General features: G+C 39.7%; 1 protein-coding gene across 2 annotated transcripts in view; it reads left to right on the plus strand.

Annotated features, from left to right (window-relative positions):
• The window catches only part of LOC124132158 (tyrosine-protein phosphatase non-receptor type 23-like), a 45,104-nt gene extending 26,715 nt beyond the window's left edge, over positions 1–18,389 (plus strand). For both annotated transcript variants that reach the window (XM_046495899.2, XM_046495900.2), the window contains 9 exons: positions 22–3,074; positions 3,379–3,475; positions 4,342–4,406; positions 5,805–5,942; positions 6,871–6,999; positions 7,571–7,623; positions 8,468–8,572; positions 9,943–10,142; positions 10,821–18,389. In XM_046495899.2, coding sequence (XP_046351855.2) covers positions 22–3,074; positions 3,379–3,475; positions 4,342–4,406; positions 5,805–5,942; positions 6,871–6,999; positions 7,571–7,623; positions 8,468–8,572; positions 9,943–10,142; positions 10,821–11,473 — 4,493 coding nt within the window. In that variant the 3' untranslated portion in view covers positions 11,474–18,389. The remainder of the gene's footprint in view (positions 1–21; positions 3,075–3,378; positions 3,476–4,341; positions 4,407–5,804; positions 5,943–6,870; positions 7,000–7,570; positions 7,624–8,467; positions 8,573–9,942; positions 10,143–10,820) is intronic.
• The last annotated feature ends 9,069 nt before the right edge of the window (positions 18,390–27,458 follow it).

The raw sequence follows: 27,458 nt of genomic DNA on the forward strand, positions 1-27,458 counted from the left end.
AAACTATGTTGTCTTTCCCAGAGGCACCCTCAAGGCCAGCAGCACCAAAACCAGCTTCAGCTCAAGCTCCTGGCCCAGCTCCCATCCCAGCAATACCTGGTGAAACAACCTTGCCTTCATTTGAAGGTCCCAAACTCCGAGATTATCTCCCATTCATGAAACCAGCAACATTTGGACCCAAATCTACAGACCGAGGTCCTCCAGACTCTCCAGGAGATCATGTCCCAGGTGGATCTCTACCATCCAGCCTGTCCGGATCTCCAGTACACCAGAGAGGGGGATCTCCTCGGAGTAGTCCTGCAAGACAAGTTCCTACTGGTGGAGGTCCAGCAGGAATAGACTACTCCAGTCTTCATCCAGAAGTGGCGGCCCAGCTATCGAAACTTCCCGCAGGCTTCTTCAACAAGCTGAAAGATGGAGGTGGTATTGATGCTTCTGATGGTCTTCGAAGCCAGCAGCAACCCAGTGTCCCTAGTGTCCCCAGTGTTCCTGATACTGGCATAGACCCCAACCTCCCTCCTGAGATTCAGGCCCAGTTGGCCAAGCTTCCTAAAGGGTTCTTCAGTCAGATGAAGGGCAGTCATGGTTCTGGAGGTGTTAGTGATAACCAGCCTTCTTCCCTCCCACACCTACCGGTGTCTGGGTATGGAGCAGCAGGAAACATGGGTCAGAATTATCATGGTTCTTTGCCCAACATGACTCAGCTTCCCCAGCATCCAACAAGAAGGTTTGATAGCACTAGCACTGTGTCATCCGTGGAAACACCAGTTATCTCCCCTACAAAAGGCCCACAAGGTGATCCCAATGTTCACCAACACAGCCATCATGGTGGACAAGGGGGAGAGTTTTCTGTAGGACAAGCTCAAGGACAGCCTCACCATCACATGATAGCACACTATCAAAATCGAAACTTGCAAAGTGAGTATTCTGCAGACCAGATGTTGCCATCTGTTGGCTGTGAACCAAGTGCTATGTCACATCACAATATTGGACAGGTGGGTCAATCAAGGAACACAGCACAACCAGTTTCCCAATCACATCCAGGAATGCAGCATCAGGCACAGCATCATGGCCTCCCACAGCAACAATCTCAACAGCCTGTGGCTCCTCAACAGCAGCCACAGCAGCCTAATGTTTTACAGAGGCCACCCCCAGCCTCTACTCCTCAGCCTAGTCAGTATTCAGCCTCAGTTCCACAGAGCGGTCCACTGCAAACACCATCACAATATCAATATCAGCAGCTACCTGGGACCCAGTTTCAACAAGGCTATCAACAGTTCCAGCAGCCAGCTGCAAGTCAATACTATCAGACACCTGGACAAGGAACAGCCAACCGTAGTCAAACAGGGACCATTCCTACTAACCAGGCTGCTCCATCACAAACTGGATATGGTAGTCAGCAGTATCCTGCTTCATCCCAGGCTCATTATGGATCCCAAGTCAGTGGTGGTCAGACTTCACAAACACCTGGGGGTCAGTCCTTTCCTCCAAACCAAACATACCCAGTTAATCAAACCCAGCCTGGTTCTCAACTCGGGATGCAGGCACCCATGGCACAAGGTCCAGCAAATGTTGGACCTTCACAAACAGTATTAGCACAGCAGTATCAAATGCCTAGTGTGCCACAGCAATCAAATGTACAGCCTGGTCAAAGTAATGTGCAATCTTGGCAGGGCCAACCAGGCCAACCACCTGTATCACAGACACAGACACAGCCTAATGTTAATTATGCTGGACAGATGCCAAATACTCCACAAGCCAAATGGCCACAGAGTCAAGGTCAGATGCAACAGCAACAGCAACCTGTTGCAGCCCAGCAGCAAATTTATCAACATTACCCAGGACAGGCTTCTACCCCTTATACCCAGGCAGGGTACAACATGCAACAGCAACAGCCAACTATTGCCAGTTCACAAACATTCGTTCCACCTCAGCAACCTGGAGTTGCAGCCACTTCTGGGTATTACTCTCAGCAGCAGCAGAAGCAGCCTATGAACACTTATAATCCATCATTCCAAACCCAGCAAACCCAACAGACAAGAATGCCATCACAGACACAGGTGTATCCTCAGTCTACAAATCAAGCCGCACAGCAGTACCAAACTCAACCAAGAGGTCCTCAACCTGTTCCTATTAGGCCTCAAGCCAACTACCCAAATGTCCAACCAGCTCAGTCTGCATTAGGACAAGTCCAACCTCAGAGTCAAGGCTACCGAATGCAGCCATCAGTAAATCAGCAACCCCAGCAACAGATGAATCAACAGATGCGTTTCCAGCAGCCACAGACTTCTGTTGGTCAGTATCAGTATAACCAACAAGGACAGACTTTACCCAACACATATTCCTCCCAGCAGGGTGTACCTGGGCAACAAGCTCCACAGATGAGCCAAGGATCATACCCTCAGCAACAACCAGTGAGACCTTCTGGAGGCTACACTCAACCAGCTACCCAGCCTCCAATGACCTACCCAGTGGGCCAGGGAGCACCAGCTCCTCAAGGCTTCAACCAACAGATTATTCCACAGACAGGACAAACCAACCAAATGTCCAGAGCACAACCACAACAGCCAATGCAATACCAGCCTGTTCTTCAACCAACACAAGCAGCAGTTCTGCCCAATCAAGTAGCAGGCAGTTCCCAGCCAGCTCCTCAGTCTCCTGTAACGTCTCATCCTGTTCCCCTGCATCCTACTCAACCTCCTCAAGGTGCTCCTGCTCAAACTCCTTCCCTCCATCCTGGTCAGCAACAGAACCAAGGTCTAGTCAATCCTCCAAACCTGTCCAGACAGAGCTCATCTCTGGATGAGATCCTCTCGTCCAGTCCAGAGAGTGCCAAAGACTCCTCTATTCCTGCCCCTGTGATTGCTCCCAAAGTGTTGACTGCCCAGGAGATTCAGCAGCAGAAGGAAGAAGCTAGGAAAAATAAAGACATTTTCGAGCCTCCTAAAGAGCCTTATTCTTCTGGTTGTGAACTCAATAAGTTTGTGTCGGATGTGGAAGCATTTGGAAAACTTGTTGATGAACTTACGATGGCAAATGTGATGGGTCAAACCAAACTGGATTCCATATGGAAGGTAACTGATTTTGTTTTATCAAAATGTTTTCTTTTCCTCCACATTAATCAATTAAATTCAGTATTCCTGAATTTATGCATGTTGATTGTTTGTAAAGATAGTTTAGTCATTGGGTTTAGGGTTTCTTTGATTTATTTATACTGTATATTATTATCATTTAATAATCCTGTGAATCCTTAATGTATGACAGTTCCTTATCTCTCATTCACTTTGCCATGCACACTTGCTTTGTCTTTATGCAATGTCAAGGTTCTTGTCAATTCTGCTGGAATTCTATTTATTATTTTGTGTTCTCATGTTTTAGGAGCTGTCAGACCACCAGGAACAAGAAGGCAAAAAACATTCCATCGCAATAGCTCGATGTTACCCCATGAAAAATAGAGACCCAGATATTATGCCATGTAAGTAGAGGCCTGTCAGTAGACTGCACATTGGTTATTTTACCATTTTCCAGATTATGAACATAACGTTCATTAAATGGCTATATTGGGATGATGATCATGGATCTGTATCTGTAATTTGCCAGTTATAAATGTTTTCATGAAGGTGTTTTTCATCTTCTTCTTTAAAACAGAAGTGGTTATTCGTGATGACTGTTGTGAAAAGCCTAACAGATGATCGCTATTTGTCGAAATGAAACAGTCTAAAAAAAAAACTCCACTATTTTTTATGTCTGCAAGCCTAGTGCTTTCTTACGTTACTGCAGACGACGAGTGAAAGTTGAATGCAGACATGACTGACATGTGTGAGAGTACAGGTGAACCAAAGCCACAAAATACCTAACAATACATCAACGCGAGGTATTCCCAATAACTGGCCTCTTCCAAAGTACAAGTCATGGTTAATATGTGACAGGGATAAACATTTGATTTTCGCAATATTTGCAAAGAGAATGGTCAACCAGTTCAACCATACTTGAAACACATTTAAATACTAGTGAAATATAAATACTTTACGTGTTCGATATGCACGTTTCACAAAAACAGGTGAATCTCCATACTATACAACATAACATTTATGTCATTCAAATTTTTTATCTGATGGATTACCTTCCTTTTGTTTTAATTATTGGGTAATATAAACAAGGCACACCTGAAAAACAAGTCCAGTGACCTTGGGAACATCTGATTTTTTTCTACTGTCGAGCCCTGATTGTATATCAAGGTACATTGAAATGGTTGGGGCTCTTACATGGATTTTTTTCCATGAAACTTTAATCTTTTAATCTGGGTCTTCTGTTTGTGTAACCGAGTATCACTAATTTCAGATGATGACACAAGAGTGATGCTCTCAACCCTGAAGGATGACTACATAAACGCCAGCTGGCTGAATGTAAGTCCACAATGGACAGTGTACAAACAAGTCTTGCATTGGTGTCATGGATTCCCGTCCTGCTTCTGTTGATAAATAAGTTTCTATGCTGTGTTTCAAAACACTGCCTGTACCAACTCCCAAGTCCATAAATGGCATGAGTTGGACTGGATAGTCTTGATAACTCTGTGTATTATCGATGGTCTTCAGTGTTTTATGGTATACTGTAAATCTGGAAATTAATGCGTCTCCAATTTAATACCAATGCAGACCCCCAGACAAAAATGTGACTCAAGTCAATGCGACTCCCCCAACCCCATCCCCTGTGGAATAAAACATATCCTTACCTTAATCCAATCAAACAGCAAGCACCGCTTATTAGCACTGAGGAAAGTGCTTCCGTAATAACAATAAACAGTGTTTTCCTAAAAACAACACACAGTTTATATGTTTATTCTGTTAACTGGCATTATGGAAGTTCATAGGCAATAAAACAATTGAACTGATTCACTGATTGGAGTGGTCAATGATGCCTAATTTGACATGAATGGGTAGAACTCTTGACCCCAGCAGTGATAACTCACCATATGCCTATTGTGTAATTCCTATTCTTTAAAGGTCATTGTTATGTATTTGTTACAACTGCTGCTCAATAAACCGTGTTTGTGTTTATATTCAAGTTGGTATTTCCACTATCAAAAGTGTGCAATGAGGCCGTCTTATTGCTGATAGTCATTTTGGAGACATAAATGTGAAGTTTCATTTATGCGAACAAAGACCACTCACACTTTTAACATTTTATTCACACTTGCGTTAATCTCAAGATTTACATTATTCTATTTGTAATTCACTCAGCCAGGGATTTCCCTGGGTCAATCTGTAAGTCCTGGGACTCTCAGGAACAGGGGATGACCATGTGACCTACTTCACATCTATAGGCTCGGTACACTTCCAGAAATTATTTATGTCATAACATGGGACATGCTCCGAGGCCCTGTTCTTATTATTCATGGTGATTTTCTTGATGGAAAGAAACCTTGATTATTGAGAGGAGATAAGCAAAAATGGGAAGTTTAAACTTCAGCTATATTTCTTATCAGATTTGTAATGTTGAAATTTATAATGGATTGAATTTAGCATTTGAATAACTTTTAATGATTCCAACAGCCATGCCTTTTCGCATCACTAAAAGGTCAAAGGGCAGATTGAATGCATCCATTCTCAAGTTTTATGTGTATTGGATGGTGTATTTTGTATCCAGTAATACTCTGCATAGTTAATGTAAGTGGTTCACAGAGGGTTGTTCACATAGAAGGTGTCCACATTGTGCAAATTATTTTGAAGGTTAATCTCTACTTGTGTTTGCTTTTGTTGAACACATTGTTAACATTATTACAAAACTTACTTGGCTTTTCTAAGGACCTGGCTCCATCTTGTCCCAAGTTCATCGCCACTCAGGCCCCGATTCCAGTGACTGTCAATGACTTCTGGGTGATGGTGTACGAGCAGGGCATCGAGGTCGTCGTGATGATCACCAGTGAATATGAGACTGGGAAAGTGAGTCATTAAGTCCTAACCTACTGGTAGCTGCTCAGAGCTGTTTGATTGTAATGCTTGACTCTACAGGACAGTTGATGTCATTGATCCTGACCACTGGACCTTTGTTCAGTCAGCTATTAACAAATGCAAAACTGTTCTTTATCCTACTTAATGCTATAGAGCCTGACAACATGAACATTTTCGGGCAGCTCTTGGAACACCTCTGTGGTTTAGTGGTAGAGCGTCCACTTGGAGAGCAGAAGATCCAGGATTTCATCTGAGGCCACGTTAAAAGATGGTAGTTGTTGTTACCCTGCCTGGTGCTCAGCATAAGGGGCGAAAACAAGGACTGGTTGTCTCAGAGTCTGTATACTGTCTCTCTCTCATACGCACACACACACACACACACACACACACACACACACACACACACACACACATGTACGTGCATGCACATCATTATATAAGTGTAATAATCTTGAACTCAACGTTAAACCCCATTACACCTCGGGCAGCTCTTACAAGGCATGTGATACTGTAATCCACGTGGGGATATTGTATCACCTGTATGCTCATTAGATGTCCAAGGTCCATATTTGCTGTGATGTAGAATTTGATACACTTTGTTTCGGAGAAGATTATACCACAATAGGACGTGTCAGACACAATACCAGAATACTTTACACATCTATATATCAGTATGTAGCTTTGGGTCTATAAGCTGCTTCAGGAGAAGATTATACCACAATAGGACGTGTCAGACACAATACCAGAATACTTTACACATCTATATATCAGAATGTAGCTTTGGGTCTATAAGCTGCTTCAGGAGAAGATTTTACCACAATAGGACGTGTCAGACACAATACCAGAATACTTTAAAGAAATATGTCTCAGAATGTAGCTATGGGTCTTTTAGAATATATTGAATTATGTCTCTTCTCAGAAATTCCCCTGCTACTGGCCGACGGAGAAAGGCAAGCAGGTGGAACACGGCCATGTGATACTCAACATGCAGAGCGTCAAGTACAGGGAGTTCTGGACTGAGAGAATCATCCACATCAAACATTCCGAGGTAGGACCGACATCTTAGAGGGATAGTTGTTCTCAGTGAGTGAGTTTGGGTGGATGGGTAGGTGGGCGAGTGGATGGGTTTTAAGTGAAGAGTGAGTGTCAACCATGTTTTTGAACTGAGTATCAGTTCTAGTGAGTGAGCAGTGTTTGAAATGTAACATGAAAGTGAAGGGGTCCTTGTCACACCTCTAATGTTGAATGTTAGAGATCGAAGTTTCCATAGAAAATACCATGGGAGCAGATCTGAAAGACCTCAGGCCCCACCAAACACTGGTGAGAGATTATCAGCCTGGAATAAATGCCTATGAATAAATGCCGGTGTTAGTATGATAGTAACCATAGTAACCAACACTGGTAACAAAAATGTTGAATTACAGAAAATACCACTGGAAATGTTCAGGAACTTGTTGAAATATTTAGGGAAATGTTGTCAGGTGAAGAAATTCTTACAAGACAGTTATGATTATTATACTTACTATAGGCATGTGATTCTACAGTTGGTGCTGTGCATACTGACGTAATATATGATGTGTGTACTGTACATCTCATTCTGACATGCTGTTCCTCCACAGACTAAACAAGGGCGCACTGTGGTACACCTGCAATACAAGAACTGGCCGGTCAGGTGAGTGACTCGAGGCAGTACTATGTCTGTGTGTTATCATGTAGAACAGCTCAAGATAATCAGAAATGTATCGAATGTCCTAGAATTCAAGGTGACTCCCCAGTTAAAGTTTTCAGTGAATTTTGAGGCACTTCAGAAAGTGATTGTAAGGCTACGAGTGTCTCAGCACTTGTGCATTCACATCGACTTGTGACAGTCATAATGCTAATGCATAGGCCCTGGCATATAACCAGGTACTACCTGCCTCAGTTCTAGGTTATTTCTGGGAGCTCTGATGTGCTGGTGTGTATTAGTGAAGTGCCTACAAACTGCTCAGCTTATTACATCATAATGATTACATATTGGCAACAGATTTTCTAAAAAACTTCAAAAAAATTCTCAGGTCCCAGTTTCTGTTGTGTGTGTTCCCATTCAAGACTTACCCTTTCAAACATCACAAAATGTATAGCAGTTTGAAAGTTTGGAGTCCTAGCCTCAACTTGTCTTTCGGTGGTATGTTCAGTAGATTAGTGTGCTGGCATATATGTGTACTAGACCCAATCTTCACAGTGGTAGTATCAGTCTCTGCCAAATTATGTTTGCTAAAAATTAGAGATAAGTAAACATAAACAAAGAAGGACCTCAGTGATAAGGGGAAGACATGTTCATGTCAGGTTTCCTTTCAAATCAGAAGAGAGTCTACCATGCACCTTACGTTGAGAAAAAGAGTGAACTTAGGACTTTTCAGAGTTAAAACTTGTTCTTGTCGAGAATGATTGACACATCAGTGATAGTTTCTGACTTTGCACAGGTCACAATTTCCACATACTTAACAGTCACTACTTCATCTGTGCCTGTTTTACAGTGGCTTTCCTGATGATGTGTCACACATTGTCAAGTTCATCGAAGAAGTCCACAGTTTCTACCGACAACAACGGAGCTTAATGAAACCTGTCATGGTGCATTGTGGGTAAGTTTAGGCAACTTTACTGGTCCCCAATTATGTATGTCCGTATTACAAGTTTCACAAGTAGAATTTGTAATACAGATGATATTATAAACAATTGTTTGTAGGCAAAGCTAACCTGCGCAATATGTTTCCCTTCTAAATCTCGCAAAAGAGATGTAGCAAGGACCAGTCAGAGAACTATATGCTATTTTGTACAGATAGTAAACATGAGACATGAAAGTTCTTTCACTTCGTAGAGATTAGGTAACTTGGTGCTTGATTGTGGTCATTTGTTTTAGTGCATGTTACATGTTGCCAAGAAATATTTAACTGTCTGTTGATGTCTCTATTTAAGAGTTGACCTTCACTTTGTGTGAGTTCATTGGAGTATGAACCTTCTTAGAGTGAGGGCCAAACAGTATGAACCTCGGAGCTTGCTCTAAGGATGTAGGCTAAGATCTAAACAAAATTTTATTTATTACGTGTGACTTCATGTTTACACTGACAGCCATACAACAACCAGCTATATCACAGAGTAAAATAGTTCCTCAAAAAGAGAGGTGACATGGGCGTATAGATGCACAACTTGCTCTTCAGAAACATCTTACGCAGCACATGTATTCAAATCATATCCTCATTAGATGAGAAAGGTCTGTAAAGAACTACCTCAGTAAGTCAGTCACAATGACAGGGCGTCGTAATACATTTACATCAAGTACAAGACGTCAAAATGGCCGAAACGATAACTGGACGGGAGAGATTTCCGAAGTTGTCAATGAACCTGTGGCGGTTACATGTGTTAGTCATCATTGATCAACTGGCCGATCATTGAAAGGTGAATAAAGATGCGTCAAACAGACACTAAGGTAAATTCATAGATTGCTGGAGACGGTCAATGTCAGCCAAGGCACAGATTGAGTCGATACTACGATAGTTTAGATATGCATTTCCTCGTTTGTTCATTAGGATAGGCCGCAGCGAGGATATTCGTGAACAATCATGCAGTCACACTCTCTGACATTTCTCACTGTATACTGAAACGCTGAGACCAAGAATAAAGGTTCTAAATGATAAGAAAGAACTCTTATGTATGTTTTTGTGGTAGGGAATTCCCAGGTGTTTCCCCAGGAATGTGGAAGTAGTTCGTCAGAGTTGACGTCATTTCAAGAACACGATCTCGTGAAAAACGTATGAACGTCAAATTGTGTCGTTCATACACTTATGAACGTCAATTTAGCTGTCATGTGACCGACCTCTCATCCAATGGAAAAGCCGTATATCGTGTTAACTTCAAATTAAAAAATTATTGTATAATCTGTCCAAAAGTAATGGGCTCAAACAAATATTTTGGACTGGTGAGTTCTTGATCTGTTTTATTGTTTTCTATTCAGGAACGGCATTGGTCGGAGTGGTGCCTTCCTGCTTATATACACTGGCATGCAGGAGATTCTCCATGGCAACGGTTTACTTGACATTCTGGTGATGGCAGGTCGGCTGTTGCAGAAGCGTAAGAGTATGATACAAAACAAGGAGCAGGTCAAGTTTGCCTATGACAGCATCCTCTTCTTTGCAGAGGAATTTCTCAGAAAGAGTAAGTTCAATGTCTTTCTGCAGTACTTCAAATAGCTTCTGATAGTCAGTCCCACATGGAATTCCATGATAGAAGTGGTACCCTGTGGGGATTTTGGGACAGAATTGGTCCCCAATAAGGATTCTGTCATAGAATTGATCGTCCATTGGGATTCTGGGATACAATTGGTCCCCACTTAGGAATCTGTCATAGAATTGATCGTCCATGGGGATTCTGGGATAGAATTGGTCCTCCGTGGAGATTCCAGTGAAGAATTTGTTCTCCAGGTATCTATTCTGGTTGTTATTGTACCCCAGCAATGGAGATCATTGCTCATGATATCAATCACTACTGTTTAGTCCAGACTCATTTATTTACATACAGGCCACTGGCATATACCTGGAATATTGCTGAGTGCAGCATTAAACAACAAACTAATGAGATAGTCATAGGGCCATTGACTCATGAAAATCCAACATAGATTCATCACCGATAATATTTTTGTGATACCTGACCAATCTGGTAATGGGTTCCTTTATCCAGCAGCAATGAAATCAATCTGAAACTTGTGCTGCTGTTTGTAAACACTTGCAACTTAACATTATACTGACAAATATAATATTATGTAGCAGTTTCATATACATCAGTGTCAGTTAAAAGTCATGTGATTGGTGTTGATAAAGAAATGTTTGTTTTCAGAGGACATTTTGGTGAAAACGCCACACTTCAGTGGACGGAAGAAGTCAACAGATTCCCATGTCTACCACCCGGACAAAGATGACATTGTTCTGGGATCTGTCAATCTTGAAATTATCAAGAAAAATGTTGGCAAACTTGGTGAAAAACACAGCAGTGATGTGCATGTTGCTTCCTCAAATGGAGACGTACAACAAGGGCAGACAATTTTTGAAGCAAGTATTTCAAGGGAGGATAACTCCATTGGATGTTTGCCAGACTTAATCCAACAACCTTCAAGAAATGAAAATGTGGGCGTTTCAGGTCAGGGGCTAGGTCAGAGCATGGCACAGACAGATATTTCGAGCGGAAGTGGCAGTCCGCAGGTACGAAGCCGATCAGGTTCTAATACATCCATCAAGAGCGGAAGTTCTGTCAGTACGACATCTTTGAAGGGCTCCCCACAGCATAAGGCCGAAGGCAAACCTGTTCCAAATTCTCTCGTCGATTTACAGAACCCTAGCACATTCACCCTTGGGACTGCAACACCAGAGAAGAAGAAAATAACGAAGGCAAGTTTTGCTGGAAAGCCAGCAGGAATAAAGGAAAATTTGAACAGACCTGATGATCCGTTAAGTTCACTGGATCCCTTGTGGACAATTGCGAAAGAAAAATAATGTGTTCTGGACTGGAAGTGTCCGTGTGTGACCTTGACATTGTGATGAATGCATCGTGATATTGGCCAGTGTTTGAAATGAAGGATGAAAGTTAAGGTGTCCTAATCACGTTTAGAATGGCTCCTTAGATTCGGATGTTGTATCAAAGCACCTCAAGGACACAAGACCCACTAAGTGTCTGACACTGTAGTCATGGCAACATTTCATGAGATTTGCATTTATGGCTATTTTTTCAGAGTGTGAAGAAGAGGTGTCATCTTTATAAGGATATACTGACATAATGCTTTTACTGCCTTCACAAGCAAATCAGGACCTTCTTTGTCAAAAGGTGCAAGCAAACTAGTGCATAGTCTTTCTGGTGCTAGACAAATATTGCTGTTTCATTTGAGAGTCTGCATTTTTCATGATATCTTGAAAGAGGTGACTAACAGGATTGGGTGGTCAGGCTCGCTGACTTGGTTGATGCATGTCATCAATCCCAATTGCGTGGATTGATGCTCATGATGTCAATCACTGGATTGTCTGGTCCAGACTCGATTATTTACAGACCGCCGTCATATAGCTGGAATATTGCTGAGTGCAGCATTAAACAACAAACAAACATTATATCTCTCCATTCTGTTATGATAAATATGTACTCATATCTTTGTTTTCGACTCTAAATATATGCAACACTAAAAATAGCAATGCAATCAAATTACACTCTTGAGCGAGACAAATTCTGTGCTGAGTTACTTATAGAGTTGGAGATAGTGACATCACTTCCTGAACCAAACTTTGGTGGTGATTGTTTCCAGGGAATGGATTATAATAGAATAGAGATATGATACACTGGTTAATGCTGGCTCTTTAGGTGGGAATAATGAAGGTTCGTTGTGCATTGTGTAATATGTCATGAAATGTTGCTTGGCAGACGTGTGACCTTGAAGGGTTATTCAGTAAACATGGCGACCACAAAGAGGAGATCAACAATAACAATTGAAATTCTGTATTACTCAGACCTCAAAGTTGTCTACAGATTTCTGGCAACTTTGGTTTTGCTTTATATTTTAAGCATTGAATTGATTATATTCATATCTAATCTAAAAGTACTTACCATGCTTACTCCAAAACATGTTTGGTGTCTGACTGTAATTACGATTTGTCAGACGTCTGAAGTGCGTTAAATATAGTCAATATTTATTGTTATAATAGAAAGAAATTCTATATATCATGGTTGTGGCAGGACTTATTACAGATGATGTATCAGACTCTTAGAAAGGCATATATTTTATGGTCTGTCTTTCAGAGTATGTCGATGTTAACATTGAACTAGCCCGTGGGTTATTACAGAGCTTGGTTAATGTAACATACTAGATTTATGGGGAAAAACAAGTGTTCAAACTTTTTACTTGTCAAAGTGGCAGACAAGGGCAGTGTCTAACCATGTATTTCCAGACCCATGTATTTACAGTTTCCCAGACTGAACTTGTGAATGTCTGGTGAGATCTTTCTGACAACTGCGTCAGTATGTTTGATACAGTTGCTGAAAGTGATCCGTTTGTGATGTTCTGTGTCAGTGTCCTGTTTTGACAAATGGTTATGATTGGTTAGGGAGGTCAATGTTGTAAAACGATTGACCATTGTGTCAAAATGTCACATCAGGATGTTGTAGAATTATGCTTTACTGTATGAGGTGGGACGTGCCTTTGTTAGTGTAAACTAATAAGTAATAGCCTTACCTCGACCCAGGCTCTGTAAGTACAATCCCTAATTATTGGAATTTTAGGGTCAGTTTTCACAAAAACTGATAAAAAAGTAATAATACCTTTGTTGTTGGTAGAATAAAGGGTGTCATATTACAAGTTGGCATACATGGTATATGTGGTATTATTAAGACATTTAAGAAATGGTTAACAGATCTTCCATCACCTAGTAATCTGCATTCAGCATTTAGCTTTTCTTACTTACTTTATTTCTCAAGTAGTTTATTTGTTTCTGGAATCAGCCAAGTAATATTCATTTGACACATCAGGGAAAACATCTGGTATTGTATCAGGAGTTTGTACATTAAATAAACATTTTAAGGGCCAATTACTTATAAAAATGAAACTTAAGTCTACCACAGTATCTCAGAACAAACATCATAGCTATGACAGTTGATGTTTCTGTGTTGTGATTAGTCATCAATGTTAATTAAATTGTGAGCTTAGAAATCAGGAGTAAATTGGCCATCAGTAGTGTCCTCAAGGGCTGGGCATTGATCAGTAAGCAGTAATGTGCAGGTTCAATGGTGCTATGTCTCATGGAATTTGTGTTTTACCAAACAGATTGAATGGACTACTGTGTCTAAGTTATAAATAACAATGCAGTTTTAAACACCTGTTTTTATTTTTCATATTTTTACAACAGGCAATACATCTCTATTTCACATTAAACAGTACTTCATGGTACATTAAAATAAACATTAGACTGATTGTGTTTTAGTGGTTTTACACTAGTCATTAAACCCTTCTTGGACTGTCTATCAAGTGGAGGTCTTATATCTGATAGATTCTGATGATTGTAAAGAATTCACTTTAATATATTATTCATTACATAGTGTTTCATTGTGACTCTTGACCCTTTATGATATGTATCATCAGCTTTGAGGGTGTAACCACATGCTCACACCATACTTACCACCCCAAGGACTGATAGCATTTATTAAGGATACAACAACTTATTTGTTTCAGCTTTCCACCAAATGTTTTGCCAAAGTCGGGTAAAAACAGATGAGAGTTTGTAATGTTTTTAGAATTATTATATCAACTGAACCTACTAACTGCAGTTAAACACTGTTGTGTCGAACTTTGATGTGTCAAACTTAAGGTTTTCTTGAAGTAAAAGATTGGTCCCTACATATTCCTTCTTTGTTCATCTTTTTCAGTTGTGTCAATCCTCAGATAACTCGAAGTATTTAACGTCCCTTCAACTTCGACACAACGTTGTTTGACTAACCTGCTCCTGATTTTAGAGACCTATTGTACAGATTGTATCTTTCAAAACTGGGTGAAACTTTAGAATACGTTTTGCAGAAACAAATTTATTTTATTATGTACTACAAACACAGAAAATCACAGTTTAACGTGTTTGATTGAATTCCAGGGTTTAAACAAATTAGCCTCCCCCCTGTACTACATAATGACAGTGTGGTGTACCGTTCCAACCACTCAGGACAATGTGTCTTTGTTACACCATGTACTAGGGTAATAGCTGCAAATGTTGGAAGATCACGCAGGCTTCAAAAGTGTTGAGACAAATGTTTGAGGAAATCCTACAAAATATGAAGCCAATAATTGTTACTGAGAATCATCCCACCAACACCTTATGTACATGGTAGGGATGTCTTTTTATTGTGATGTCGCTCTATGTTTTAATGTCAATGCTGTAACGATACAAATATTGATATTAATATTAAATTAACCTATATAAACATTTCTGTGGCATTGAATTATTACAATTACTGTGATTTAAGATGGAAAATTCAAATTTAAACATTTCATGGATGAACCTAGTTCATATTAATTCCAGCTCTACATAGGTCATTTTTATCCATACACATACAGAATAATTAGTTTGATAACTGATTGATATATTGTTATGTTGAGTCAATATGTCAATACTAATATTATTACTATTATTTAAATCAATGATACGCCTGGATTAGTATCACATATTTTGTTATAGGTATGTGATTTGTTCATATCATTGGTGTACACCCAAGCTTGAGTAATAGAAGAAATGTTTTTGATATATGTATAAGCCTTAGTAAGTCACATACATGTTTTTGTACACACACAAGCTTATGTAATGGCACACAAATGTAAATGATGTACTCAGAAGCTTAAGTCGTTCACATAAATGTGTTTGGTGTACATGTAAACTTGGGTAAACTCACACAGTGAAGCTTGAGCAGTATACTTTGAAATGTTAAATAGTGCACAATGGGACAAGCTTGGGACACCCATACATTGTCATGTCAGCAACACAGTCTCTCTCACAGAGCGTCATGTAAGCAGGATTTGTAATTTACAAGGTTTGGAAGACCTGTGCTGGATGCGTTTGTCTTCCACAGCATAAATGAATTCTCTGTGCAGATAATTGCAGGATGATGCACGCTTTCTCTGGATCAAATATGGATGGTATGTTGTGTAACATGTTTGTAAATGGTATGCTGGTTATTGATATGATATTCCTTTATGTTATGATCGAAGACTTGATAGCATAATTTCTTATTGTTAGAAATATGAATTGCAAGTCATGGGTTTGCATGGTGTATCTTCATTATTGTTTTCTTTTGATGATTTTCTTCAAAACAATTATTCTACCAGGGAGCGGGTCGCTAGTGGTCATCTTAAGCATCACAGTTTGTTGTGCAGAGCGATGTCCCTTAGACACACTAGGATCCTATGGTCATGGATTCATATCCAGGAGTCCCCTGATTATGAACCTTGGTTTGTCAGCACCATGTCTGTGCTTGTGGGTTTCACCAAAGTGGTAAACGTCATGGACCTGCATCAGTTTGAGTTTTCTCCCACTTCAGCTGACCTGTTGTGATAGAACTGAAACATTGGTCATTCATACAGGTGTGGGAAATATTCTCATTACATAAACTAAGTTTGATTATATTAATAGACACTGTCTTCATATACATGATCTTAGTTTGATGATATTTATAGACATCGTCTTCATTCAAAATGAATCTAACTGGCTCAATCTGGTCAACATGTGGATGCATTTCATTTATATTACTGTATTGTGTAATGGCAGGAAGTTTTTGTAATTACTGGCCAGATGAAAGTCACTTCAGGTGATATATCTATATGTTTCTCAAAAATGTACCTTTCCTCCATTAATGTGAAGTAATTCACTTCAAGGTAACTATCCATTGTTAATGATATGAATTAATTCTTACAAACACTTGTTAAAAACAAAATGCTAGCTCATACACAGGAAAGTTGTAATGTATTAGTTTAGCAGGTAGGAACCTGTTTTATATTTGCATGCTTTTTATTATGCTGTCCTTGGGGAGATGCCTTCAAACCCTAGTTGGATACAATTGTACTCTTACTGTAAGCAGGATAAAAGAACTTTCATTGAGGGAGTAGTTCGAAAGTTTGATGTTTGTTTTCAGACATTCACCCACCCAACCCCCATCCAACCCTTCCATCCCCAAAACACAAGTCATATAACAATTACATAGTTCTCAGACATACACCCACCTAACCCCCATCCAACCCTTCCATCCCAAAAACAGAAGTCATATAATCATTACATAGTTCTCAGACATGCATCCACCTAACCCCCATCCAACCCTTCCATCCCCAAAACACAAGTCATATAACCGTTACATAGTTCTCAGACATGCACCCACCTAACCCCCATCCAACCCTTCCATCCCCAAAACACAAGTCATATAACCGTTACATAGTTCTTAGACATGCACCCACCTAACCCCCATCCAACCTTTCCAACCCCAAAACACAAGTCATAGTACCATTGCATGGTTCTTTTATTAAGACATGACACAAAACATCAAGAAGCACATCCTTGTCCTCACATGTAGGGATGAGACTGCAATAAACTCTATACTGTAGTATCAATCTAACAGTAAAGAATAGTACCATTGCAGAAGTTAGGGAGCACCACCAACATTAAAACATCTTGCAAGTTGTTTTTTCAATGGAAACAATTATCATTGACTTTCATTCTGTGTAGCTTTCATAGTAATATTGTTCATTTTCTGGGCAAATATATCATGATTACAGCTGTTATTTATTTACTTATACTGTATGAAACCAGGAAAAATTGATTTTGTCAGATGGAAAACTTGCTGAACTTATAAAACCCCACACTCCCATATTCCCTCCAAAAGTTAAGGTATTACAATATTTCATCAAACTTTTGAACTGCTCCCTGAGATGTTTTTTCTTCTCATTTAGAATTCCTTTAGTGATTGTGATTCATGTCATTCAGCCAGGTCATGATTTCAGCGTTAACCCTGTTGAGTGAGGGTTATCAGCTTCACAAGAAACTAAGGACACTGTTTGCCTTGCTGGTTTTTAACAGCGACTAACTAAAAATGCATGCCATTTGATTTGTGGTTGGACTATGCTCCACATATTATTTTATTTGGTTTGTTTCTATGACATATATTATCATTTATTTTAATGATTTTGTTTGGTAAGTTATCATTTACTTGATAAGAAGTACGTGTTTATATTCAGAGTGTATTTGTGTTTATTCTACATGATCCTCAAGACAGTTGCATAGCTTCCAGTTATGCCAGATGTCAGATAGTTGACACTATTATTTTTGGCTAGAGAAAAATACAAATGCTGTCATGTTCAGTTATATATAGACATCCAATAAGACATTTCTTATGAAAATAATCCTTATGCTATTGACAACCTCAATTACCTTTTCTGTTTGCAGAAAATGTGATCAATATCTGTCCTGAAACATATTTGATGAAAATATGTGTAACACTGGTGCACTTTGTTGATGATCCTGTTTCACCCAGTATTGCTGCTATATCCGATATCCATGCTTCGATACACACACTTGTAATAATGTACATATCAAGCACAAGCTTGTATATTACACTGGTGGGAACTTCCACTCTACTGTGAAATCAATAATGCATGTATTCTTGTCAATATCAGTTGTTCATATCATGCTGGAATCTTGTGCTATACGCCCCTAATTGAAAATAAATGATTTATGGCACTATATATTCACTAGATAACGTGACTCAGCTGATTGATGCTGATATCAGCATGATATGAAATAGATAATGCTTAATCTGTACAATGTTGTATAAATACTTAATTTATTTGTTACTCTGTTGCATTTCACCCTGATGACATTGACAATAAACTGGAAAATCACAAGACAAACTTGTTCTATTGTTTTTAACTCAGAATTAGCTTCTTTGAGGAATAGGTCAATGGGTGATACTTATGTCAGAAAATAAAAGGTCTATAATCTGTCAGTATGCAACTATAGACCAGTTTTATACTTACAGATGTCAACTATAGATCAGTTTCATACTGACAGATGTCAACTATAGATCAGTTTTATACTGACAGATGTCAACTATAAACCAGTTTTATACTTACAGATGCCAACTATACACCAGTGTTATCCTGAGAGATGTCAACTATAGACCAGTTTTATATTGACAGATGTCAACTATAGACCAGTTTTATACTGACAGATGTCAACTATAGACCAGTTTTATACTGACAGATGTCAGCTATAGACCAGTTTTATACTGACAGATGTCAACTATAGACCAGTTTTATACTGACAGATGTCAACTATACACCAGTGTTATCCTGACAGATGTCAACTAAAGACCAGTTTTATACTGACAGATGTCAACTACAGACCAGTTTTATACTGACAAATGTCAACTATAGACCAGTGTTATCCTGACAGATGTCAACTATACATCAGTGTTATACTGACAGATGTCAACTATAGACCAGTTTTATACTGACAGATGTAAACTATACACAAGTGTTATACTGTCAGATGTCAACTATAGACCAGTGTTATACTCACAGATGTCAACTATACACCAGTTTTATACTGATAGGTGTCAACTATACACCAGTTTTATACTGATAGATGCCAACTATACACCAGTGTTATACTGTCAGATGTCAACTATAGACCAGTTTTATACTGACAGATGTCAACTATAGACCAGTTTTATACTGATAGATGTCAACTATACACCAGTGTTATACTGTCCGATGTTATCTATAGACCAGTTTTTTACTGACAGATGTCAACTATACATCGGTGTTATACTGACAGATGTCAACTATACATCGGTGTTATACTGACAGATGTCAAGTATACATCAGTGTTATACTGACAGATGTCAACTATAGACCAGTTTTATACTGACAGATGTCAACTATAGACCAGTTTTATACTGAAAGATTTCAACTATACACCAGTGTTATCCTGACAGATGTCAACTATACATCGGTGTTATACTGACAGATGTCAACTATACATCGGTGTTATACTGACAGATGTCAACTATAGACCAGTTTTATACTGACAGATGTCAACTATACACCAGTGTTATCCTGACAGATGTCAACTATACATCAGTGTTATACTGACAGATGTCAACTATAGACCAGTTTTATACTGTCCGATGTTATCTATAGACCAGTTTTATACTGACAGATGTCAACTATACACCAGTGTTATCCTGACAGATGTCAACTATACATCAGTGTTATACTGACAGATGTCAACTATAGACCAGTTTTATACTGACAAATGTCAACTATACACCAGTGTTATCCTGACAGATGTCAACTATAGACCAGTTTTATACTGACAGATGTCAACTATAGACCAGTTTTATACTGACAGATGTCAACTATACACCAGTGTTATCCTGACAGATGTCAACTATACATCAGTTTTATACTGACAGATGTCAACTATAGACCAGTTTTATACTGACAAATGTCAACTATACACCAGTGTTATCCTGACAGATGTCAACTATACATCAGTGTTATACTGACAGATGTCAACTATACATCGGTGTTATCCTGACAGATGTCAACTATAAACCAGTTTTATCCTGACAGATGGCAGAGGGGAGTGGGAATGAAATTTACACATTGAACAGTTACTAGCAGATACCAACATGTATAAAGGACGACAGAAGCTGTCGTAGAAATGGCGAGGAACGAATTTCTCTCAGCGAATTGAAATAGTGCCGTTAACAAGAATGGAGCTGAAGGTGATGCACATCGTGCTGTGTCACACAGACGTTATGTTCTGGAGCCTTCCACTGTTTATTTAATGTCATCGCTATAATACACGTCTTTTGTACCTACTTGATGTTTGTACGGCACAGATGTCATGCATGAATTGGATTATCAAAGGTTGAACATTCACACCAAACACAAACACGAGACCACCAGGGCCATTCAGTGTTAGGGCGAATGCATGCAAATACCCACTGTAATCTGCTCGAAATACGAACTCTCAACAAAGAAAAGCCATTGTGCCAACACCAAGACATGACCAATTCACAAACATTGTGACCCCGCTGGCAAGCCTCGCCATGGTGAATAGACCAATGTCATCTTCACCGCTCAGGCCAGGAAACTATTATTTAACAAATCCTATTAGGATCTATTAGTGTACAGCTTAGAAGTAAGGCTGTATTGACTGTACACCCATACACATTCAATAAACACGTTAAACAGGTTGCAGCTTGGGTGGCTACGCTTGTCACATTTAGCACGTGTACAATGGTCTAAATGAGGCTTCGAACCCATGTCACTCTTCTTAACTTCTTTGGGGTCCGCCGATTTATATATTTTTTAAATATATTTTCACATTGTTTTCTTCTCCGAATATGGAAATAAGCTCATATATATTGTAGTTAATTAATTAAATAGAAAACCACCCGAGTGCATAAAGGGAGCGAAACTGCGGCTGTTCGCGGCTGTGACTGAAATATTGCATCATGAATCATTATTGGGTACATTATTTCAATGACCCCAAGCCTAAGGTGTGTGCGTGTAAACTTTATGCACTTGTTCTCATCCCAAAACAGCGAGACTGGTCTAAAAATACAAGGGTACTTGCTCGACAGGTTATGAAAATTAATGACTTTCGTCCATCTGAATCTGTAGTGAAATTCACATCAGACATATTTGGAAGTCAGCCAAGCACGAGAGTCTCGCTCCCGCGATATGTTCATCTGCGTTCTGTCACCCCAACATTTTGGTTGAGTTGTGTTAATATATACAAACAGCAAGCGGAAATCAATATAAACAAATATTTGCTTGACGTATACCCGTAATAGTAACACACAGCCACACTGAAAGCTAATCATATTTGCTGGATGTTCGGCAATGAAAGTCTGCCTCTCAATGTTAACGCTCAATGAATCGAATGTACTGTGTCTATTCTGTATATAATGTTGTTGCTACTTCCCACTGATCCTTATTAATTTATCAACAGTCCGTCAAAACTTAGCTTTTTCAACAGGTTTTTCAATCCATCTCTGATATTATCGCTTCATCCAGATACTGGTATACAACAAAAAGCAGTACATGACCTTGGTAAATCTGAGTACAATCAAATGTACAGATCAAATTTATCAATTCATAAGATGTATCTTATCTCTAACAGAAAGATACGTAAGGTATGTATATCTTTGAACGAAGCTATTTTGCCTGTTTGATTGAAATCTCTCTTAAATACCCGACAGCCATTTAAAGAGTTTGGTCTGTATCTTGCGGATCTAATTTTGTTTTGACGTCGCAAGTTCAACCCCGAAACGCACAACTCCCAAAACGCACAACTCCCAAAACGCAGCCCAGAAATTGATTTCCATTATATAATGCATGCTGCCACCACACGCAGTTACATATAAACAAAACGTGTCAGGTGTTGAGGCTGGGTGTAGTGAGGTGTGACATTTAGCTGTTCTGAGATGAATTACCTATGCATAAGTAATACCATCTATATTAAATATGTCAAATCCTTGTGGTGAAAAGCAATGTTTATTCATGTTTGACAGTGACATATTAATGATTATCCTAAACAAAAACTGAAATTGTGATATACTAAGCACCAAAAGTAACTGTGTACATTATGATATTTTCTTTCGGTGCCTAATGATGCATATATACTTTAAACTAACGAAACTGTGCACACAAATCATCAGTTTCTTTTCTCTGGTGCCTCGTATAGTTCAAAAGTTCTTCACATTTTGCTTTACAAAGTAAAGACCAGAGCTTCACACATATTTTATGTAGAACACTTACCATGCTTACAGGCTGCACTGAACCAAAGACACAACAAGGCAGCAAAGTGACTGGGTATTCTCTGTTGGTGAAAACGGACCGCCTCCGTGGTCTAATGGTAGAGCGTCCGCCCGGAGAGCAGAAGGTCCGGGGATCCCCGGCCGCGTCATACCAAAAGACGTTAAAAGATGGTACTTGTTGTTACCCTGTGTGGCGCTCGGCATAAAGGGGCTAAAACAAGGACTGGTCGGCTCGGAGTCAGTATACTGTGTCTGAGTGGGATATTCATGTTAAACTGCGGCATGGTATCTCAGTGAGCTAGCACTATAAATCGGCATCAGTCCGGACTAGTACAAGCAGCCACACAAACACACACACGTACATGCACGTCGCTATATAAGTGCAGTAATCTTGGACGCGACGTTAAACCAAATTTCACCTCACCTCACCTGTTTGAAAACGGGTACCGCGCTGTCATCAAGTATCCCATGAAAGGACTTACTCCAAACGCCATGAATGCGGACGTAGTGTCAACTTTAGGGGGTGATGCTCCTTCCTTTGTCACTGTTTAGAGGTATGCAGCGGAGGTAACAGGGGAAGAAACAGCCTCGAAGACAACCCAAGACCAGGAAGACCTTCAACTGTCACCACAAAGGAAAATGTAGATAAAATACATGATATGACTATGGATGATCGAAGACTCACCACACGTCACATAGGTAATATTTCTGTATATCTCAGTCCTTTGAGGAATGGAAAACGTCAATCCCAGAGAATAACCAGTCTCGGTTATCCGCCGACACAGATTGTATAAGGGAAAGCAGAAGTGGAATAAATGTGAATGGATCACTTACAGTCAGTGATGACACCAGGAGTTCGCGAAAACGGTAAGCATGTAAGTAAGTTGTTAGTGAAGAATACGTTTTAGAAATATGTTGGTTTTGCAACACAGTGGGCGTGACACGACATGACACGACGTGACACTGGCATGACAAGTACTCCTGATAAAAAAAAGGCTTTAGGTTAATTATCTCTCTTGAGACGTTTGGAAGCAGACACATCTGATCTAGTTGAGCGATTTGTAACCATGGATGCGTCTTCATTCACAACGATCAACCAGAGACGAAACAGCAGTCAGAACAGCAGAAACACCTGACGTCTCCTCCTCCGAAAAAAGCAAAGTCTCTTCTTCTCTTTTATTCTGGGAATCGAAAAGAATTTTACTTGGTGTCAGATCTTTAATGGCGAATATTATTCTAATCGGGGAATTAGGTTGAAACACAATTAGCAACCAATTACTGCAGTAAATCATAGTTAGGGTCAAAACATTTCAGCCGCCCCTCGTCTATAAAGTATAACACTATACACCATGCATACATTACATTAAAGCTGGAAAGATGTCTATATGTTAAAGTAACTTTAACCCGTTTATCGTCCTTGGGGGTGGTGGTTGGTGAAAATAATTACCGAAGAATTTGCCGAAACTAAAAACACATAGTTGTGGGTCCAAAATCGGGCACTCTTGGTGCTGTGAAATACAAAGCGGTGTTGCTCCTTCTTCCGGAGACACAATGGACGTCTAGAGACGCTGACTAATAATTTGTAACAAAAATATCATGTCGTTTTTCTTTCCGAAACACACACACCTGCACTTCATAGACGACCTTTACAATAACACAGTGATGCAGTCATGTATGAAAAACACACCCTTCACACGGATGAATGGTTCTAACTATGTAATCTTCATACTGCGTGCATGCAAATAAGCAAGATTCGCACTGTAGGGCTATTTTAAAGGATTCAGTGGGATGCATGCAATGTGGGATAAAACAGCGGGTTCCTTTGTAAGTGCTGTATTATATTATAAAACAAAACCCCAAAAGGCAAGTTCAGCCAGCTTGTCGCCAACAGAATACAGCATCATGAAAGCATAGAGGAGTTAAAAGTATTGTGTAGACTGTGTGGATGTTTTCGTAGAGGGTTATGCTGATCTACAACTTTAACTGCCAGCCACTGTGCAGACTGCCAGGTATCGGTCTACCTGCATCCCGCACCTCATCCATAATGTCATCCTTTAACATCAATAACAGGCAGCTGACCCATGGTATAATAGCCCAGCTGATGTTACCTGGTTTGAATTGACTACTCTGTGGCTATTTAGATAGATATTTTAAACTTACATTGTAAATATATGTTTAGGAATGTGTTTAAATCCTAAACGGAAACATTTGGCGTGTTCTATCTAAACACGTTTAGGGTCTGAACACACGAAATGAGTCTAAACACCACCTATACACAACATCCCCATTATCTAAACATGTTTAGACAAAATACACACCGGTGTGTATTATCCTAATATTATAAACATGTTTAAATAAAGTGCATGTCATTGGGGTTTGAGGCAAAATATGGATAAGACGTATAATATATATTGAAATTTAATGAGCAAATCAAATTCACAGGCACTTGCGAAACACATATACCACCAGGGTCCACTTGCACAAAGCGATCTTAGCGCTAAGATGATCTTAACTCCCATACTTTAACATAGGCTTCCAATAGTCTTAGCACAAAGATCGTTTTGCGCAAGTTGGCCCAGGACTTACAGCGAACTTACAATGTAGCAATAGCAATGTGCGACAAGCCGAGATAGGTAAATGGTAAGGAGGGAAATGGAAAAAGAGCAGGTGGTAGCGAGAAGAGCTACAAATCAAGAGTTGGCAGGTTCGTATCCCGCCGAGTTTTTAAAAGTGTTGAGTTCATAATGTGTTGTTGCTGTATGACTCATAGTGTCTTTATAATGCAGGACACGGTAGCTGACAATGAACGTGTATCTGTGTTCTGCGATACCTTTTTACGTTACCCCCACCTCCCCATGCTTCTATCCCCGGGTCTTTCCAACGTTTAGTCCCTAAACATGTTTGGCGGTTAAACACAATCCTAAACATGTTTAGATCCGAAACACGTTTAGACCCTTAAAGACATGGGGATAGTTTAGGTTTGTGTTAAGGATCTAAACACATTTTATGTAGTGTACTTACCTCAGGGTGTATATAAAAAGTCACAAAGACTCGCTGCTTAAAGCCTTGACCCGCCAATTGACTGTGAAGTTGAGGACATAACGTCAGATAGTGGGTAGTGTATTGTTTAAAGCCGCGAACGTCCTTCGGCATGACATTTCTATTCCCATATTAGTTTGTTTTTGTAACTGATGACAGCAACGTAATATTTGGGAAAATGTGTGTTAAAAAAAATGGATGAAATCCTAGGTCACTGTAATTATTTGCGCTTACGCCCTTTAAACATTATATATTCACTGTGCAGAAGCACGTAGTAGCATCTTATTTGCACTCTTTAGGCGTTACCCACCAGTATTATAAACCATTCTTCTCGCATAGGGGAGACCACATGACACAGAAGTGCACCACATCACAAGGGCATCACATCGAATAGGTTCACCAGTGCAGAGGCGACTAATAGCCTTGCTATCTGTTCGCCGTTAATGGTGGGGTGCGGGTGGTCCAATCTTCTAAGGCGACCAAATTCGCTGTGCAGAGTTGCGTCCCTTAGGCATGCCAGAAATCTGTCATGGTGGGATCGACTTCCGGTTCGGCCTGATAATCCTTCTGTGATTTTCAGCTTTATACCCGTGTTCGTGGATTTCGTATAAGACCTGCTACACTTAGGGATTTCATACCATATCAAGTTAGTCTGTCGTCCAGACCCTAGAGAATAAATAAAAAATAGGGTCCAACTCAAGTCTATAATAATTTGGCATGTTTAGTTTGCCTTAGCTCTGGATTTTATAGTTTTTTATTTTGTACATATATACATTTTAAATAAGATAACATTGTTTCTGGGACTAAATGTCATTCTACCATCAGGCTGACACCTGAGATATTGCTGAAATACTCTTCAAGGCGGAGTTAAACCAAACTCACTCACTCACAATGAGTGGTTTCGAATGTAACGCAAACCTGACCTCAGATCCCCAGTCAAGAACCCTCAACACAAATAGGTTTAAATATTAATTCAATGTGGCAAAATTAATATTTGTCTTTCATCCATAAAATGTTATGATTACCGTGTTCATACGAACTAAATCACCGAGTGTTAAAGTTTTTTAAACTTTAAGAGGCAGGTGATATGAGCAAAGCAAACAACTCATGGACATGTGTACGAGGACGTGCTTTAGAATCGTCACAACCTGCATTGTGTTCATGCTTTACCTCACTAGTTAGTGAACGGAAACTTTGATGGTCATCTTAAACAGCTTAAATTGCCTTCACCTACTGTAGGGCTTAGGCTTCAGTGGGATGTATGCAATGGCCCGGATAAAGCCCCGGGCTTCTTTGTAAGTGCTGTATTATATTATAAAACAAAACCTGAAAAGGCCTCCGCGTCAGGAAAGATCCCAAGCAGCCTCTGCTGGTTGTAAGAGGTGACCAAAAGAATCGACCGCTCAGACTCGGTGACTTGGTTGATTGTGCGTCATCTTAAACCGCGGCGCTGATCTTTGCTCACAATATCAATCACTGGATTGTCTATTCCAAACTCGACCATTTACAGGCCGTATATTTAGGTAATATTACTGAGCGGGGCGTTAAACAACAAACATACTCCTGCTAATAGCCGTACCAAGCCACTCCCATCAAACTGTCACCCCTGATATAACAGAAATACTGCTGAAGGCAGAGTTAGGCCCCTCTCATTGTGCGACATTTGTTCTACCGGGAGGCTATATTTAATATATTTACCCAGGGAAGCGGGCGTTAATATCAGAATAAGTACAATATGCCTTGATGTCATTCATTATCCAAGTCGCGGGAAGTCATTGATCGTATATTCATACTTGAATACAACGGATGAAAAGAAATTATATCACAGAAAAGGAGTGGTGGAGTGATGTAGGGGTGTGTGTGTATGTGTTGAGGTTCTTGCTCAAGCTGAAGTTTCGAAACTAGGGTCATTACTCATACGCGTTAGCTAACAAATTGAAATCACGTGTTCCTTCCGTTCTAAAATAGCACATGGGAAAAGACACCGCAACCTAACCATTCTTCTGAAGCGCAAACAACTGAAATTGCTAATACCAGTCAGTAAGTAAACACACGAACATGTATCTTTAGAGCCTTTTCATATTTTTAATAAAGTTGGTA

Source organism: Haliotis rufescens, unplaced genomic scaffold, assembly GCF_023055435.1.
Source record: "Haliotis rufescens isolate VD_foot unplaced genomic scaffold, xgHalRufe1.0.p SCAF_4, whole genome shotgun sequence".
Classification (NCBI taxonomy): Eukaryota; Metazoa; Mollusca; class Gastropoda; order Lepetellida; family Haliotidae; genus Haliotis; species Haliotis rufescens.